The sequence below is a fragment of the Glarea lozoyensis genome (assembly GCF_000409485.1).
Source record: "Glarea lozoyensis ATCC 20868 chromosome Unknown GLAREA14, whole genome shotgun sequence".
Taxonomy (NCBI): domain Eukaryota; kingdom Fungi; phylum Ascomycota; class Leotiomycetes; order Helotiales; family Helotiaceae; genus Glarea; species Glarea lozoyensis.
The window spans coordinates 1,550,474-1,566,564 of record NW_007360988.1 but is presented as its reverse complement, the minus strand read 5'-3'; the positions used below and the strand labels follow the sequence as shown (position 1 = coordinate 1,566,564).

Below are 16,091 nucleotides of genomic sequence, written 5' to 3'. Positions count from 1 at the left end.
AAAGAAAAGGAATCTTTTCGCCGTACCCATCCGAGGCTGTATTGCCATCCATCACAAAATATTATCCCAGTCCATGCAAATCGTTGGCCGCAAAAGTGCCATCAAATTTAAGACGCCTGAATCTTTGGATGTCGAGGAAACGGAGACCAGCCACCTGTCTGCTCGCTGTCGTAAAAAGGTCGCCATAATAGGACAAGAAGAATGGAAAGTAAAACACCTTGGGGTTCCTCATGCAACAAGTCTAAAACGAGGTTGTCGAAGTGGTAAAGTCCTCGTAAACAAAATAATCCGTGATCTATATCTGAGGAGTGATGTCGGCCCACGAAGGATCCGCTGCCGAGGTCAAAGAATGCCGTTGTTGGAAGTGAGGTCTTTCGAAAAGAAGTTCCGTCTCCTGGGTATTCTTCGCAAACCGTAACACATAACCATCATAATCTCCGTCATCTCGCCATGTCTCTCGATACGTATTCTCACAAATTCATTCTAGCCTGCGCGGGTATAACTGAACTCTTGCAGGGCACGAAATATGCTGTTGTATGGTGGCTGAGCAAGACGCTCAGAAAACATGACCCGTGATGAAGAGTCGAATGCTGAGCGACAGGAAAGCATTTAGTCGTCAATCATTTGCATCAGGCATCTCAATCTAATCGTGCCATCATCTCCTCCTTATTCATAGGGGTGAAATGATCAATGTCGAGCCCGCGTCCCGCCAAAACCGACTTGACGTGCTGTGGAACCAGGCGTGCGTTTAATGGGGGTGCAATTGAGAGTTCTAATGATGATTAGCGACCGATTTGTACCACATTTTACGAAAACAAAAATAGACTCACCATGTCGAGAAAAGTCAAACAATATGGGCAAATCCTTGATGGGTCCGTTTGGATGACGAGAATCGGGAAGACGGGTAGATGGATTTCTGAGCTCGTCAAAGAATGGATGAACCATCGCATCGATCGCTGAAAGTCGTTCGGTTGGTGTGTATTCAAGAAGGCAGGAGATCAGATCAATTGCATCACCGTCAGCCTTGCGGAAGACTTTGCTGAATGGGTGAGGCTTGATTTGGGGGAATTTATGCTCCATGTAGTTTGGATTCATGGTTCGGATCTGATCGCGGGTCGGAGTGCCGAGAACTTTGATAATCTCGACAAGTTGATCGATGCCAGACTCTCCTGGGAACAGTGGTTGGCCCAGCATCAACTCTGCCATAACGCACCCTGTGGACCACACATCTAAGATTGGACGTTAGCAAAATCCCTACGCTGTTTCACATGAATTAGATACTAACCAATTTTGGTGGTGTAATTGGTGGCACCAAAGATCAACTCTGGCGCTCTGTAATATCGGGAACAAATGTAAGAGACGTTTGGCTCATTCTCAACAAGAATCTTGGCGCTACCGAAATCACATAGCTTCAAAACCCCAGTGCTTGGATCCAACAACAAATTTTGTGGCTTGATATCGCGATGACAAATTCCTTGAGAATGGATATATGCGAGTGCGCGGAAGAGTTGATAGATGTAAAGTTTGACCTCTAGAATAGGCATGGTAGTTTTCATCTTGTTGAAGTATCTCGAGGCACGATACACAGTTTCGGGAACATATTCCTGTACCAAATTAAGGTATACCTCGTCCTTCTGTAATTGTTAGCATCTACCCGTTGCTGAGAGTGCAGCAATCTATAAGGTCCCATGGAACAACTTACGCGTTCACCGTTCGAGTAATAAAAGGCCTTCAGCTCAACGATATTTGGATGGCGCACAATTCGCATGATCTGAAGCTCACGATTCTATGCCAAGTCAGCATGTGCTAATCACTCACCATTTGTTTGAATTACCTTGAATCGCTTGTCTTGGAGAACACGCTTGATCGCAGCATCCTCGCCGGAAGGAGAGAGCTTCGTCTGGAAAACGACACCAAAGGATCCGTTGCCCACGATCTTGCACTGAGTATACTGCATATCCCGAGTCTCGCCGGTGACACCATCTTGCACCTTTTCACGAATAACCTCTATTGCATCATTAGCAAAAGCGCGGGGTAGCGAGGGGTTGGGAGATGATCTTACCTCCCATTCTCAAACTCGTAAAGGGAGCCGGCCGGTTCTGCGACATCTTGAGCTCCAAAACGATTTACTACCGGGGATTTGGTGGGCTGAATGCGAGGAGGATGTAGAGGAGGGGATTCGACAACCTCGTGAAGTCCGTGATGGGCAATTGAGCGTGGGGTAGAGGGTGAAGAGCAATGGGGTCGAATCTGCAATTGTTCGCGAGTCTGGTCGTAACGTGATAGCAGTCCCCACCAAGATGAGGTGAAGGGTATTTATTTGCTTAGCGGGCAAGATTTCGAGTCGTCTCTGAGGCTGAAGACAAGGCGTTTGGATTGACTAGTCGTGGATCTGTCGGCAGAGGGGTCACAAGAAGAATGCGAGGAATGTCGTCTGTCGGAGTCGGTGTTGTGTGGTGGTTGTTTCGATATGATACGGGCGGAATAGGTTGAGCGTGCGGAGGAGATGGAGAGGTATGATGGAGTAAAGTGTGAGAGGAGAACAGGAGCCAGCAGTAAGTTGCTTAGGTGCTTAGGTGCTGTAGCTGCTTGGCCCGAAAGACTGGCTATGCTCACGCGCTCGACAGGAAAGAGGAGCAGGTTGGGTCTAAATCAGTGGGCCCTGGAGAGGATTTCGAGACGGTGGTTGGCGAACTGGACGGCCGTTGGAGAGCGATCAGTGGTCTCAAAAGGCGCTTCTGGTTTAGTCGACAGCTGATATTGGCGGGTACGGCGGACGACAGGACGCACAACGTCGTATTGCTCACTCGAATGGGAGGGTTTCCGGGGGTGCTGGGTGGGCGTGGCCGTGGACCTCGTGTGAGTGTGGGTGGATATGGTGGTGAATGATGTGCAGCAGACAGCTCGCTCGTACTGGCAGCTTTGAAGTTATTGGGAGCGCGGGAACGGCCCAAGTCGACGAGGAGGCAGATGAGTCGGGAGGAGGGCAATGGTGAGTATGGGTGACTCGAGGGCGAAGGTCACAGAGAGGTCCGTTCAGCTTGCGGATAGATTTGCATGAGGTCCTAGGAGAATAGGAGGAGTAAAGGTCGAGGGGGACTCTTGGGGTCAAGAGCACTGGAGGAGTTAGGATTTGTATGTAGGTGTAGAAGATTTGGAGTTTGACTATCGACGACCGTCGACTGCCCTGGTGATGAGCCTGGTGGGCTGCTACTGACTAGGTGACCCTGCACCTGGGTGAACTCGCTTACCGTAGCGCTAAAACGTTGGCTGGACTGACGTTGTTTTCGCAACCCTGCCGCAGCGGCCAGGGCTTGGGTTTTGCTGGGGGAGAGAGACACAAGGTGTAAATATCCTTTATTTGTTACCGGATGCTGGCGAGGTTGATGGATCGGTTGATGGATCGAGTTTGTGGATGCAGATGGAGAAAGATGCTGGTTGACAATGATATGGCTGGTATTGTTTTCCAGCCGGAATCAGATAGTTACCGTAGTCACGGAAATGCACCACGTGCCCTTAAAACAACAGGAGCAAAAGAATAATAACACTACGAGGCGTGAATAATGTACAAGCTTAAGTAGTTAGTTCTAGCGAATAACAAGGGTCTAAATTTGATGATTTATCAAATGTGTTTCACAGGTCAATTGGAAGACAAGTTCCCGCTGGCGGGGTGTCCAAGGCGGCCAGATCGGGAGGTCCAGAAGGAGACCACCGCCATAAATCACCATTTCGTCTTGTCTCAAAACACAGCCAGCAAGCAGCCTGGCCATATCGTGACTTGCAAGTTTTTGAGCCTCTCTGCCTCCAAGTGTTTCTCCGACAAATGGTGTATGATGACGGGGTGTTGACAGTTCTTTCACGTTGTGTAGTTGGCAGAACAAGCTGTCATGGACAAAGAGCTAGATTGAGGGGTAATTCGCAGTGGAGGGAGAGTGCCGTAGGTAATGACAGAGAGCAAAGAGTCCTTCCTGCAATGAATTTAACATTCTGACCCGTTCCGGACGCCGGAAAGCAACAGTTACAGTTCAATCTGCACAATTTGATGTTGGTCTCAGTAAACGCCAGCATCGTTAACCTCATTTTCATGATTTCCTGTCCTCACAGCACAGCACACTCCCTCCACTGTCACCCGCAATAAGGTCCCATTTTTACCTCCTCTTTTCCCTTCCCCTCTAAACATCTCCTTTATTTCCAGCTCCTCGTCATCGCTGCTCGCCATTTCCCTCGTCCCCTGTCCCTCCCCTCCCGTACCCTCAACTTTGCCTCCACCATTTGGGCAAAGCGTCGGTGCCGCCATGGCTTCCCTGGCCTTCGTGGCGGGGCAAAAAAGGCACTCGAGATCATGGGACCAATTCTGACGCGGTTCAGCACGCGCCTCGAGCGTCAGCGTATCAAGCAAACCAGCACTGCATCTTCCCCCCCTCCAAATGCAGTCCGAAGTGCATAAGCGTATCGCATCTTCGCAGCAGATAGCTTTATGAGCACCAATATGACCTATTGCAAACCCAACCTCACCAGCAGCAATGCCTTCAACCACACCCAGCAGCTTGAGCTGATTACCGTTTCTGGGACCTTGTGCATCGCTGGGCTCTTCTCGCTCAGGTACTCGCACCTAGCGTGCAGCGGTTTATGCCATTGGCATCCTCTTGGACACGACATCAAGAAGCAAAAACGCGCTGGAAAGGTAGCTCAGGAATGGTGCTCTTCGCATGACAAAGATGCAGCAATAGAATCATATAGTAGCTGTTTCGACTCCTCAGAACCAAATATAGAGCATACTCAATCGAGCTAATGCTTGGAAAGGCACTGGATAGCAAGAGCCACTCGGGTTTAGAAACCTGTGTGTCCTTCGCACAGAAATCCTCTTTAAGCCGGGACGTGACGCCAATCCAGCTCATCTCTGCCCATCTGGTAAACCCCTTTCTGGCCCATCAACGGCCAAGGTCACACTTATTGGTGTTGTGGAAGGAAGCTTGCTGAATCGAAGTCCATATGTTGTGGTCTGTTAACTCACAGGGAACCGGGTCGATGGCAGCGACTGAGCGAGTAAGTTTCCCAAATAGTCGCTGAAGACAGCGCAATACTGTCGGATACACATGAGTTTGGCATCATGCAGCTCTCAAATCTTAGATGCGAGATGACACAAGAAGACTATTGTGAGATCCCTTGGATTCCAGCTCTTGCATTCACAACACCGGGTCATATGGTGGGCAGGTGCAGCATCTAAGTGCTCGCCCAGATGTAGTCCCATACTCGTAGCTAACAAGCGACAACTCGCTGGACGACCTGTTGGCGGGGAGGCTCTGCCATCAACTTCGCCGTCTGGCATGATTGCTTGCTCGATCAAAGCACTTTCCACCGACTCCAACACATGCTACGGACAGCCTTGTGTGCCTTGCGGTAAGGATGTACTTGATGGCCATCATGCCGACTTGCCCAGGTCCCCGTTATTCGCTAAAGCTGTAACATATCATCAATTACAACGCATACACTGGCGGTCAATTGTGGGAGCCAATTCAAGTGCCTGTTGGGATGGTGCTTGTGTCTAGAACTTTAAAGACATCGCCCGGCTTGCACTCGTGGTACAGGACCAACGAACTTAGCAATTGTCATTTCAGCGAATTTCAATTGCCTTTGCTAGTAACACTAGTTCACGCCGTTGCCCTCCCTGAACCACCACTCGGAAATCTTTGACAAGCTCGTGGCCGGTGGATCGATCCATCTGAGCACAGACAGGCCAGCGACACCAGCAAAGCAGAATTGTAAGCCGTGGTGTCACGTCGATGAGCGTATGTGCAGAGTATGGCGTTTGATAACCTGTTGTTTGGTCCGGAGGACAGCACCATTTGTGCTCCCATTACGGACTGTCAGAACATTAAAATAACCTGATATCGGAGCGGCAAAAGACCAGGCTTCTTAGACAAGCTTAATCTGCAAATAAGGCAGGACTAGGCGTATGAAGAATGTGCAAAAATACGGTGACCGGCGAGGTGCCGGAAGTCAAAAATCAATGTTAACCTATTACGCAACAGTACCCACCATAGTTTGTGAAGCGAGGAGGTTCGGTTGTCGTTAACGACTTCAGCTCACGTAGTTTGTTTTTCGACCCGTGATCCAGCACGGCTATTGCAGGTTAAGCTAATAAGCTAATATTAATCTCATTGTTTGGTCATCTCACGAACTTGGAGGTTCGAGACGGCGACGACATGGCACTGGCAGTGTGATCCAGACGCGCCGTGCCTCGCCAGGAGTTGTGAACAAAGCAGACCACGCAAGCCAATAGGCGAAGGTACCAGCTTGCCGGAAGTCCTACGTACCTTTCGTACCAAACGGCCGTGTGTTTCTCTCTGGCGTCTTGACCCGGATAGTGTTTCTTGCGCTTAGGTTCATTGGCCAATGAAATGACGGTGCGACAGCTATCGATAGCTTCATTCTCCTTGCGGAGCGGAAGAGTGTCACGAGTTTCCACGCCCGCCAGCCAAAAACGGGAAGCTTTCAGGAGTTTCTCTTCCAGAGACATGGTTTTCTCATGGGATTCTTCAAACGCTAACCTCACATCCTTCAGCCACATGCAAGCTGGGGCGACGGGATCGAAATAGCAAAAGACATCGGCTAGCGAAGAGACCAACAAACCTCGTTCTACCCCTTCGTCGATCCACTTCTGGACACATTCAGTGCTCCAGAAACTGCTCGTGACCAGTCCCCCTTTGTCTCAGTTCACGTAGGCGAGTATTCTAAATGCCTTTTGGGACAAAACCTCATGGGCAGAAGTAGACACAAAACGCCGCTATGAGTCGAGAGTCGGAGCAACGCCAATCTTTAGTTCCGAGTACATCGTGACACCATCCAGCGGCCTGGTACAAGTGATGAGATCGATCTTCCGCTTCTAACTCTTCAGATTAGGTCCAGGCCTTCTGTGCTCGGCAAGTACGTAGAGCCACTACGAAAGCCTCATTCACAGGTTCGGGTGTCGATTATGGCCCTCCAGCCTCATTCCAAGCAGATTACACAGGTACAGAGTCTGTGGTCCAGATAAAGCAAAGAGCCGTGACTTGGACGCAACTCCGACATATACGCAGGTAACCACTCGCATCACTAACGTTCACAGCTGACTTGGGCGAGTATCTGGGTTCACCATTCTGCCCGTATCCTGAGGTAGGCTCGCATATGTGTATCCAATCCAACGCAAGCTCTCACAAGCCGTGGCACAAGCCGGAGATATGGCCTGCCAGTGAGTGCAACCAGTACTACACCAGAAGGGAAAATAATAATCTCATGTCTTCAGTCCATATCACTTGCCAGGAGCACAACAATGTCTACGGTTGAGACATTTTCCAGAAAGAAGATATTTGTCTCTCGAGATGTGGGAGCTCTCCTACACAAGTTGACTTACGACTATCCATTTTCTAGCAACAACGCAGAGTATAGCTCCAGACCGCGTCCAAAGATACGATTTTGAACATCATGCTGGATCACAAATAGAATTCATATTGGCTCCGGCCCTACGAACATAAAGTGAGGGGAAGTGAGGGGTTCCGTTCGCTTGACGATGAAATGTCGTGGGTGGCCCGGTGGGGTTGCAAGCAAGCAAGACGACAACACCACAAGAAAAAGTGACGATGTCGAGCGATGCCGGTGGCACACACGTATGCAGAGAGCAGTTGGGAGTGCTATACATGGAACCATGTCCCAGAAACAGCTTTAACATATCACATATCACAATTCGCATAGCCAACGACTCGTCTTTGAACAGCTTACCCGGATCATCACCCGCCTGCCATTGGAATTATGCGCACTCATCAACGTTCTGTACATAATAACCTCATCATCAGTCTCGCCGCCGCCCACCTACTCCTACTGCATCCCATCGCGGCGTGGTACGAAAAATGCGTACTTTGGTACACTCTCCCAACCCGTCTTTCCGTCCCAAACGAGCGAGATGCGTCTCAAGATCTGCTCTCAGGAGGCTGCATCCACATCTTCATGCAACACAGGACACAGTTCACGGCCAATAATCACAGAGATCGGTACCACTCTACCCGGCATTATCGCACCCAAACCCGCCAGTACGATGTAGATATATGTCGAATGCGGTTTTGGAACCCAACAAACGGGTATCTCGCCGAAGATCACCACCCGCAACAGTCTTCCTCTTCCGCTCGCTTCTTCCCTTTCTTCCCTCCTCCCGTGCCGGACCATGATCGTGGATGTCTATTTATGTTGATCAATTGCTGCTTCGCCTTGGTCTCGCGGTCCGGGAAAACGACTAAACGTCAAGCAAGACATCCGGATGCGTTGTTTCCAAGGATTGGAAACACTTTTGTCTCGATTGAGGGTGTGGCTTAGTACCTTCACAGGAAATACTACTTTTCCATCGCATACGGCGCTTCTCAAGCTGATTTGACATGTGCCAGTATATCTATAAGCTGACAAATGACCGGTACGTTGGTACTTTACATAACTCTCTTAGTCTTGACTGGCATCCAGGTTAGTTTTGACATATCACACCAATCCTGTTGTGTCCCAGCAGCTAAACATATCATCACGTGTGAAAATACCTTCCAGGTCCATATATACTCACAGAATCTACTAATCATCATCAGAAACAAATCTCCGAACGATCCAAGATTTATGACAAGCCCCACTCAATACATGAAGCTGTCCAAGAAGTCGCCAGCTTTGGGACACAGCGATACAGCCGGGGACATTTACCCGATCTCCGCCCTTTCTTGACTCTTTCTGGGGATCTCATGTGATGGTCGACCTATCTCAGTCTTTGTCCATCGATTCTGCAACGTCCCCAAAATTCCCAGCGCGTCGTCTCACCCGCTGTTGGTTTACGGTCAGAGCGTGGCACAACAGTTCTTCCAGAGTTTTCCTCACTGGATGAAGAAGTGCCTTTTCACACCCCCACGTGTGTCTACCTCGTCTCCAAATACCAGTCAAGCGACGACATATATCTGGGAATGCATGTTATATTCCGAACATCTCCCCGCTGTACGCTTTCAATCCTTCATCCTGGGTTCTAGCCATAGTCGGTAGAATACGTGTTCGTACCTGACGCTAGTATCCTCTTCTAGAACGCAGTGTCGTATTATCGATGCATTTCTTATATATTTGCACTGGTCATTTCTTCATGTATGTGATGAGTTTCGAGAATGCTTATAAAGGGTCTTGTGATCCGATTCCCTGTTGGTATATGCAAAGTCTCATAGGATAGATTTTTTGAGCGACATGTTGTTTAAAGTGCTTGCTGCGGTCTATGTAAGCTTATTATACATTGCATTTGTATAACCGAGACGCTCGTTGGTATAGTCCACATAATATTGAGCTATATAACATGTTCTACGAGGGACTTGCACGTGCGTTCTTAGTGCACAGGGTTCATCATAGGACAACTTGGTAATCTTGAATCGAAAAGGCGAATTTTCGTCTAACCCATAATTTACACAATTCAAACCATTCCTACTTTTAATTCCATGCTTTCAAGTGTCTCTATACAACTGTGCTATTTTCGTATCTGTGAAATTTGATCTTTCATGTCCTTAATCAGTCAGAACTACCAAGTCATCCTCAAACCATCACTTCAAGATCCAAAAGCATGACGCAGTTCATACCACACTGTACATTCAACGCCACCTCGCTCTTTACATATCTTCCAGAATCTAGCTCCAACCTTCTTCTTTTCACAATTTCACAATCACAGTAGTAGCGTAACAAGGTAGATCATGATTTATGTCACACTCTCTGGACACAAAAATCCACGACATATGACTTGGAGGTCCTAATACATTTCAAATGTTCGAACTATAAAGGCGAATCATAATGAGGCGGAAACGCAATTTGACATTGCTGGATATCCATCGAAGAAAAGGAGGGAATCTGAGGCATGCATGTGACAAAATATCATGTGGTATCACAAAGTCATAACATCTGATCTTTTAGACATTGTGGGCGTGTATCATCTTCACCCAGTAACTGCCAAAGTTTCTTCCTGGTGTGGTAAGGCTTTCTGATTAATTATCTACCTCCTGTATCAAACCAACCACTTTCTACACTAGAGTGAGCAGACGACCAAATAAAGCAACGGTTTATTCTTTTCTTCAAAACATTATTAACCACCAAAATGCAATTTCTCCAATCCTAAAGCATCTATAAATCTCAAGTTACTTGCCCTCAACTAGAAAAGTAATCAAAAAGTTTACTTGAAAAGAAATTGTCGAAAACAGACGAGACCACACTTTGAATACACATTCAAGAGAAAGGTGTCAAAATCACTCTCGAGTATTGCTAAACTTCTGGGTTTTATAAACTTGCAACGCTTTTCTACATCAGCTTCTATCGTTTTCTTGGACACTCGAGCTATGTAAGAAGATTGAAGAGTATTCACAACCTCTTTTTCTTAGGATCCTCATAAGTAGCTACTTACTTCACATATCATGCCTTTTGACACACGTTGATCTCACGAAGCTCAGTGTGAGAGAGACAGGATGGATCTCGTACAATTTCATTAGACTAAGAAAAATACATGCATATCAGGAGTGACCAGGAAGTTCTTTGAGCATGCTAAACAAACGTCTTATGCCACTAGAAATGCGCAAGTGGACTCTGAAATTTGACTATCAGACCTGGGAGTAGACGCTGGTTCCATCACAAAAATGAGATGAAAATTGTCGTTCTCAAAGTACATCTTGGGCTATATCTTCAATGGGGTACTGAAGTAGTACCCCCATAAGTTACTTAAATTACTCAACTTACTCAGACTACTCAGACTACTCATGAGGTACTCAACTATGAGTTAAATTAGCCTTGAATAACCTCAACGTCATTGAGTGCCATTGATCGAGGCACGTAACTCAACTCACTCCACTCAACAAGACTCATTTGGTACACTGTATTAAAGGCTTGGCTTCTTTCTACCACTTAAATACCTGGGCTACAGCAGAGGTTTGGTTTATTTGTTGATTGAGATGCTATTAGTTTTAAGAATACAGCGGAAGGGTGCCTGCTGTGCACGATGTAGAGGAGGGGAAGCTAGTTTCCACTTGCCAATACCACATCACCAGCAAAAGATATCACACGTAAACATCATATCAACATGTTACATCCTTTTATTTTGTACAACAGGTATCTACAGCAGCACATTCCATGCCAAGTCTGCCTCTTACCTCGTCCAACCCCCAAAAACCTAGAAACAGCCGCTATATTACAGAATACCATCGTCCAACTACTCAATAAATCTCCCTCTTGTCGGCAATAAACCGACACACAAGCAACTCATACACTTTCATTTGCATTAAACGAGTCACCCATCGCACCCAAACCATGCTTCGCAACCGCCACGACTTAAGAAAACAAACGCAAAATTGAGGAAAATAATGTCCCGTCTATGTTCATCACATCTCTCATGTTATCCACCAAAATATGCAGAAAGAAGGAAGCCTCTATTGGGAGGACACCAAGCTAGGCGTAGGCGTGAAACATTACCACCAAGATAAGTCGTCTGTGAAGATAATCTTCCCCCAGCAGTGGTCGTAGTAAAACAAGCGTGAGTCGAAAAAAGTGGTTAGAGGATGGCGGCACCCAATATTTCCAGGAGTACATTTATTTTCAGGCATTATATAGAGTGGAGGGTTCGATCGTAGGTGGTCTCAATCGCTTAAAATGGGATTTGCGCTGGTGGTCCGGTTGGTTCTACAAGATCCTCGCTTCCGGCCTCTATGGACACGGCGAGACCGACCTTTGCGGATTGCTAGCATAGTATGTTAGTTCAAAGCCCGAAGTTCAAAAGCTACTGTCACGTACCTTTACGTGGTCCATTTCGGATGCAAATGTCAAGCTGACCATTGGGGCGACTCTCTTCTCCAGCAGGCAGCTCAACTTTCCGGTCGAATCCACTTGTGCTCTGAACGTAGACATTCTGAAGTCATATTTGGCACCAACTGTTGTCACGCCCTCTTTCCTCACCCCTCCCATCATTCCGGCTCCTGACAGTCCAGCAAATTGCAGATTCAAATCCACACCCACCTCAACCTTGTCCGTAAGTCTTCGCCAGTATGATGTGCTAATCGCTCCTTGTGCAGCAAGCTGGGCGCTCGCAACCCAGTCACTCCCTCTGTACTTTCCGCAGAATGATAGAGCAGTTTCCGGTCCTTGATTCAGGGCCTGGCGTTGCCAGATTGCCTCCATACCGAGAGCAAGAGCTGGGGTGACGGATTGTAGGTAGCTTCCAATATAGATACCAGTGAGGCCACCATCGAGTGCGGAAGGATTGAGTGTTTTTATTGAGGCAGTGAAATCAGCACCGGTATACTCGTTATCCAACTGCATCATCGATTGATTTCCTGGCGCCATTTGAATTTGAGTCTTTGTCACCAACGAGGGCGTCCATCGGTAATTGAATCTGGTTGAGAGTTGACCTTCGTTATCGACATTCCCTTGCATGAAAATCTATGATGTAGCGCGTCAGCATTCAGCATAAGATTCGGTCGCCTTAATGTTGGCAGACTCAATTCGATGGAGTCTCGATAATCTACTGACCCTGTTTGTACCGAATAGAGCTGCAAATGTATATGGCGGCAGGCCCTGCGAGCCCATAGACAAGGCATGCGAGACTTGGAATAAAGGAGCAATGCTGAGAGCTTTGGTAAGATCCGCTCTCAGCCCGGAAAAGGTGTAGTTGGTAAGAAATACATCTCGCTGGACCTCCCGCGCAATGTTTTCAACTGTCCCTGGGTTCGACAATCCTAGCGCCGCCCTTCTCTGCGAGAAAGAAAGATATGTATCTGCCAAAGCTGTCCCTACTGGGTTGGTGAACAGGAAATCTAAAGGAGACTCCTTCTCCAGCGAAATTGAGGACATATTGATGAGCGGATGCGGGAGATATCAACCAGATCTAGAATAGCTTCGAAGGCGAATTGTGGCTTAAGAGGAAAACAACCGGAAGATGAATTCGAGGGATGGAGGTGGATGCGCAACAACGTACACACCGGAGCTTGATGCGCTTGTGTTCAAGAACAAAAGTTTAGAAAATAGTTCCCAGAAAGGAGCTCTGCCTCATGATGCCTGAGGCAAGAATAAAGCACTGGGCACTGATAGGTTGGAGTGGACCTCGACGCCTCGATTAAAAGCTCGTAATCCCTTCCTTATCGGATATCTTCGCTTTCGGTCCCCGTCAGGCTCAACTACACCGGTTGACATTTCTACAATAGCTTCTGATATGTGCCATCAATTCCTCTAGGAACCCCTGCTAATTACGGAAAATCTCAATATCAAACCTACTCACACCAAGAATCTCACATCGACAAACTCAACTGGTTTCCAAGTTCCCTGTCATACGAGGAGTCTGCCGCTTTTGAATCGACGAATTGGCATCTTCGCTCTTTCCTTCATTGCATAATTTCAAGTTAGCTTTGGCAAGTGAAGATCAACGACGAACGTGCTTTACGGTTTCATTTTCTGGCCTGCTCATTTTCCTTGAAGAAGACTTTTCCAATTTGGTCTTGACCTAATACAACCATGGATACGCTTCTGTGAGTGAACTTCTTTTTAAATACATAATTATATCCGTTTCTATGTCAAAAACACTCCTGGTCACCTGGATTTTCTCAGAACACCATCCTCTTACGACGCAACCACGCAGCCAGAAAAGAAAGCAATATGAGGCCTTCTTACTTCTGTGACTCGCTTGAGCGTAAGCTTTGCTCCCGATTCGAGCAGGATTTAGCAATACACGAAAACGAGGCGATAGACTGGAGAGGAGATCTCATTAATGCCGGAAATGCACTTCGTCCTGAACTTCATGACGTTCTTGCTAAGAATTCGGCTGACCGTATGGCTCTTGATGGTAGCACCGCCGAGATTGCGGCCAATTCGCCTAGATACCGTAGACGTTCGTCAACTTTTATAGATGGTGTTCACGATGTTCCAAATGAAAACAGCTCTCCAATGGCTCCGGCCCAACTGTACAGTACCATGTCAGGGCGACTTTTCCATTCGGGGAGAATAGCCATTGTGCTTGTCGGTTTACCCGCTCGTGGAAAAACGTAAGTCGATCTTGGAGTCATCACTAGACGCTTGCTAACTAAGCTAGACATGTTTCAGTTTCCTTGTGTCGATACCTCCAATGGTAAATAAATGACTTTGTTTCCAGCCAGCTATGTAGTGGAACTAACCGATGTAGGCTCGGTGTTAAGACAAGAGTGTTCCATCTTGGTGATTACCGAAGAGCAACTATGGGCCCCGGCGTAGATGTTCCAGACGACTACTTTTTCATCAACGCTTCTGCCGCCTCGGTTATGATTCGTCAAAAGATCCTTAAGAAGTGTAGAGAAGATATTTACGCCTGGCTCAACCATGAGAACGGACAAGTGGCAATCTACGACGCGGTCAATCCGTTAGTAAATGGTCGGCGGTCACTTGCAAAAGAATTCGCGAAACATGATGTCCAAGTATGTTTCGTTTTATCACTCGCCGTCTCTACCTTGCCGCTAACTTTCTACAGACCCTGTTCCTGGAGTCGTATGTGACTGACGAGAGGATATTGCAAGAGAATGCAAGATCCGTTAAAATATCCTCACCGGACGTAAGCTACTCAAATTTCATACCACCCCTGTATCTTGTATATGGATCTAACTCGGTTTAGTTCGTCGGTATGGATCCTGATGAAGCCGCGCAACTTTACCTAAAGAGGATTGATATGAAAATTCCATACTTTGAGACTATGAGTGAACCGGACCTCAACTATGTCAAAATGATAAACGCTGGAGAGAGAATTCAATATAACAATGTAAGCTTCGGCTACTTGTCACACCGTATTGTGTTCTACTTGATGAATTTACACATCAAGTCTCGACATACCTTCTTCGCTAGAGCGGGTACATCGAGCCAACAAGATTCGTACAAACTAGACGCACACCTCTCCTCAGAGGGTGCAGACTATGCAAAGAAAATGTCAGATACACTTCTTGCGCATCGTGAAGCTGAAAGAGAGGCTCTGATTGCAGAAGGCGGTTCTGATGCTCCTCTTAAGCCGTTGACTGTCTGGACTTCCACGAGAAAGCGCACAGTGGAAACCGCAGAATGTCTAGAAGAGCTCGGATTCAAGGTTCGGCAGAGATCCCAAATGAGCCAACTTAATCCAGGAGTCTGCGAGAAGCTTTCTGAGAGTGCAATCCGACGCCTCTTCCCTGACGAAGTTAGCTTGCATGAGAAGGATCCATACCACCACAGATATCCAAGAGCTGAGGTAAATTTGACTTGTCCGAGTTATCACTCCTGCTAATAGAATCAGTCATACCATGATCTTGCTGTCCGTTTGGAGCCGATAATTCTAGAACTCGAGCGTGAACAAAACGATCTTCTCATTATTGCGCATGAATCAGTGCTTCGAGTTCTTTATGGATATCTCATGGCTTGTGACGCCATGAGTATTCCGACTCTCAAGTTTCCTCGAAATGAAATCATCGAAGTGAGTTACGCACAAGCTCCATACTCCAGGTTTTATGTGTGCTAATAGCGATATAGATCATTCCTGCTTCTTACCAAAACGAAGCAAAGCGTATAATAATACCGGGTGTCGCGGACAAGATTATTCCAGGATCACCAGAGGATATTAGAATCCCAGTACCCCCGAGTGGCTTCGTGAGCCCTCTGTCAGGTATGGGTACACCTGCGATGCATTCCGGCATTGGAACGCCGGCCGAGCCTGTGAATTCCTCGCTCTTGATGAACGCAACTAGCGCAACAGGTCTAGTTGGAACGTATTCTGAGAAACCAAAGGTTTCATCGCCGCCACGAAAGCCGGAGAATCCGCTTTCCAGGGACTAGACCTAAGTTGCTGAACACTGTCTGCTTTTTATGGGTCAACTATAACTCATCCATTATAACCCATCACACTTCGCTATGATTTTGCGGGTTACCCGTTTTCTTACCTTTCGCGACTTTGCCTGGGAGATGACACGCAAGTGACTGCTACGGGAAGAGAGAACGTGATATTGAGGGCGTGATGGTCTAAGTAAATAATCCTGCATTAGCGGTCATGGCTGGTGAGATAAGGAACAAAACTGTACTAGCTGGGAAGCAATTTGGTA

At 47.3% G+C, this 16,091-nt stretch overlaps 4 protein-coding genes across 4 annotated transcripts; 1 reads left to right on the top strand and 3 right to left on the bottom strand.

Annotated features, from left to right (window-relative positions):
- Positions 1-638: 638 nt before the first annotated feature.
- On the bottom strand, positions 639-2,108 carry GLAREA_07120 (Protein kinase-like (PK-like); the record flags this gene model as incomplete). The annotated part of the gene is made up of 6 exons (XM_008081068.1): positions 639-772; positions 831-1,229; positions 1,286-1,634; positions 1,703-1,786; positions 1,835-2,007; positions 2,063-2,108. The coding sequence occupies 6 exons, from the start codon at positions 2,106-2,108 to the stop codon at positions 639-641; spliced, it is 1,185 nt and encodes a 394-aa protein (XP_008079259.1).
- A 1,943-nt stretch (positions 2,109-4,051) lies between these two features.
- GLAREA_07119 (uncharacterized protein) lies at positions 4,052-4,297 on the bottom strand (the record flags this gene model as incomplete). The annotated part of the gene is made up of 1 exon (XM_008081067.1): positions 4,052-4,297. The coding sequence occupies one exon, from the start codon at positions 4,295-4,297 to the stop codon at positions 4,052-4,054; it is 246 nt and encodes an 81-aa protein (XP_008079258.1).
- A 7,362-nt stretch (positions 4,298-11,659) lies between these two features.
- On the bottom strand, positions 11,660-12,861 carry GLAREA_07118 (uncharacterized protein; the record flags this gene model as incomplete). The annotated part of the gene is made up of 3 exons (XM_008081066.1): positions 11,660-11,752; positions 11,806-12,450; positions 12,541-12,861. 3 exons carry the CDS (start codon positions 12,859-12,861, stop codon positions 11,660-11,662), a joined length of 1,059 nt encoding a protein of 352 aa, XP_008079257.1.
- Positions 12,862-13,659: 798 nt separating this feature from the next.
- GLAREA_07117 (Phosphoglycerate mutase-like protein) lies at positions 13,660-15,828 on the top strand (the record flags this gene model as incomplete). Its single annotated transcript, XM_008081065.1, has 7 exons — positions 13,660-14,045; positions 14,093-14,128; positions 14,183-14,450; positions 14,504-14,584; positions 14,645-15,247; positions 15,293-15,469; positions 15,526-15,828. 7 exons carry the CDS (start codon positions 13,660-13,662, stop codon positions 15,826-15,828), a joined length of 1,854 nt encoding a protein of 617 aa, XP_008079256.1.
- Between the last annotated feature and the right edge of the window lie 263 nt (positions 15,829-16,091).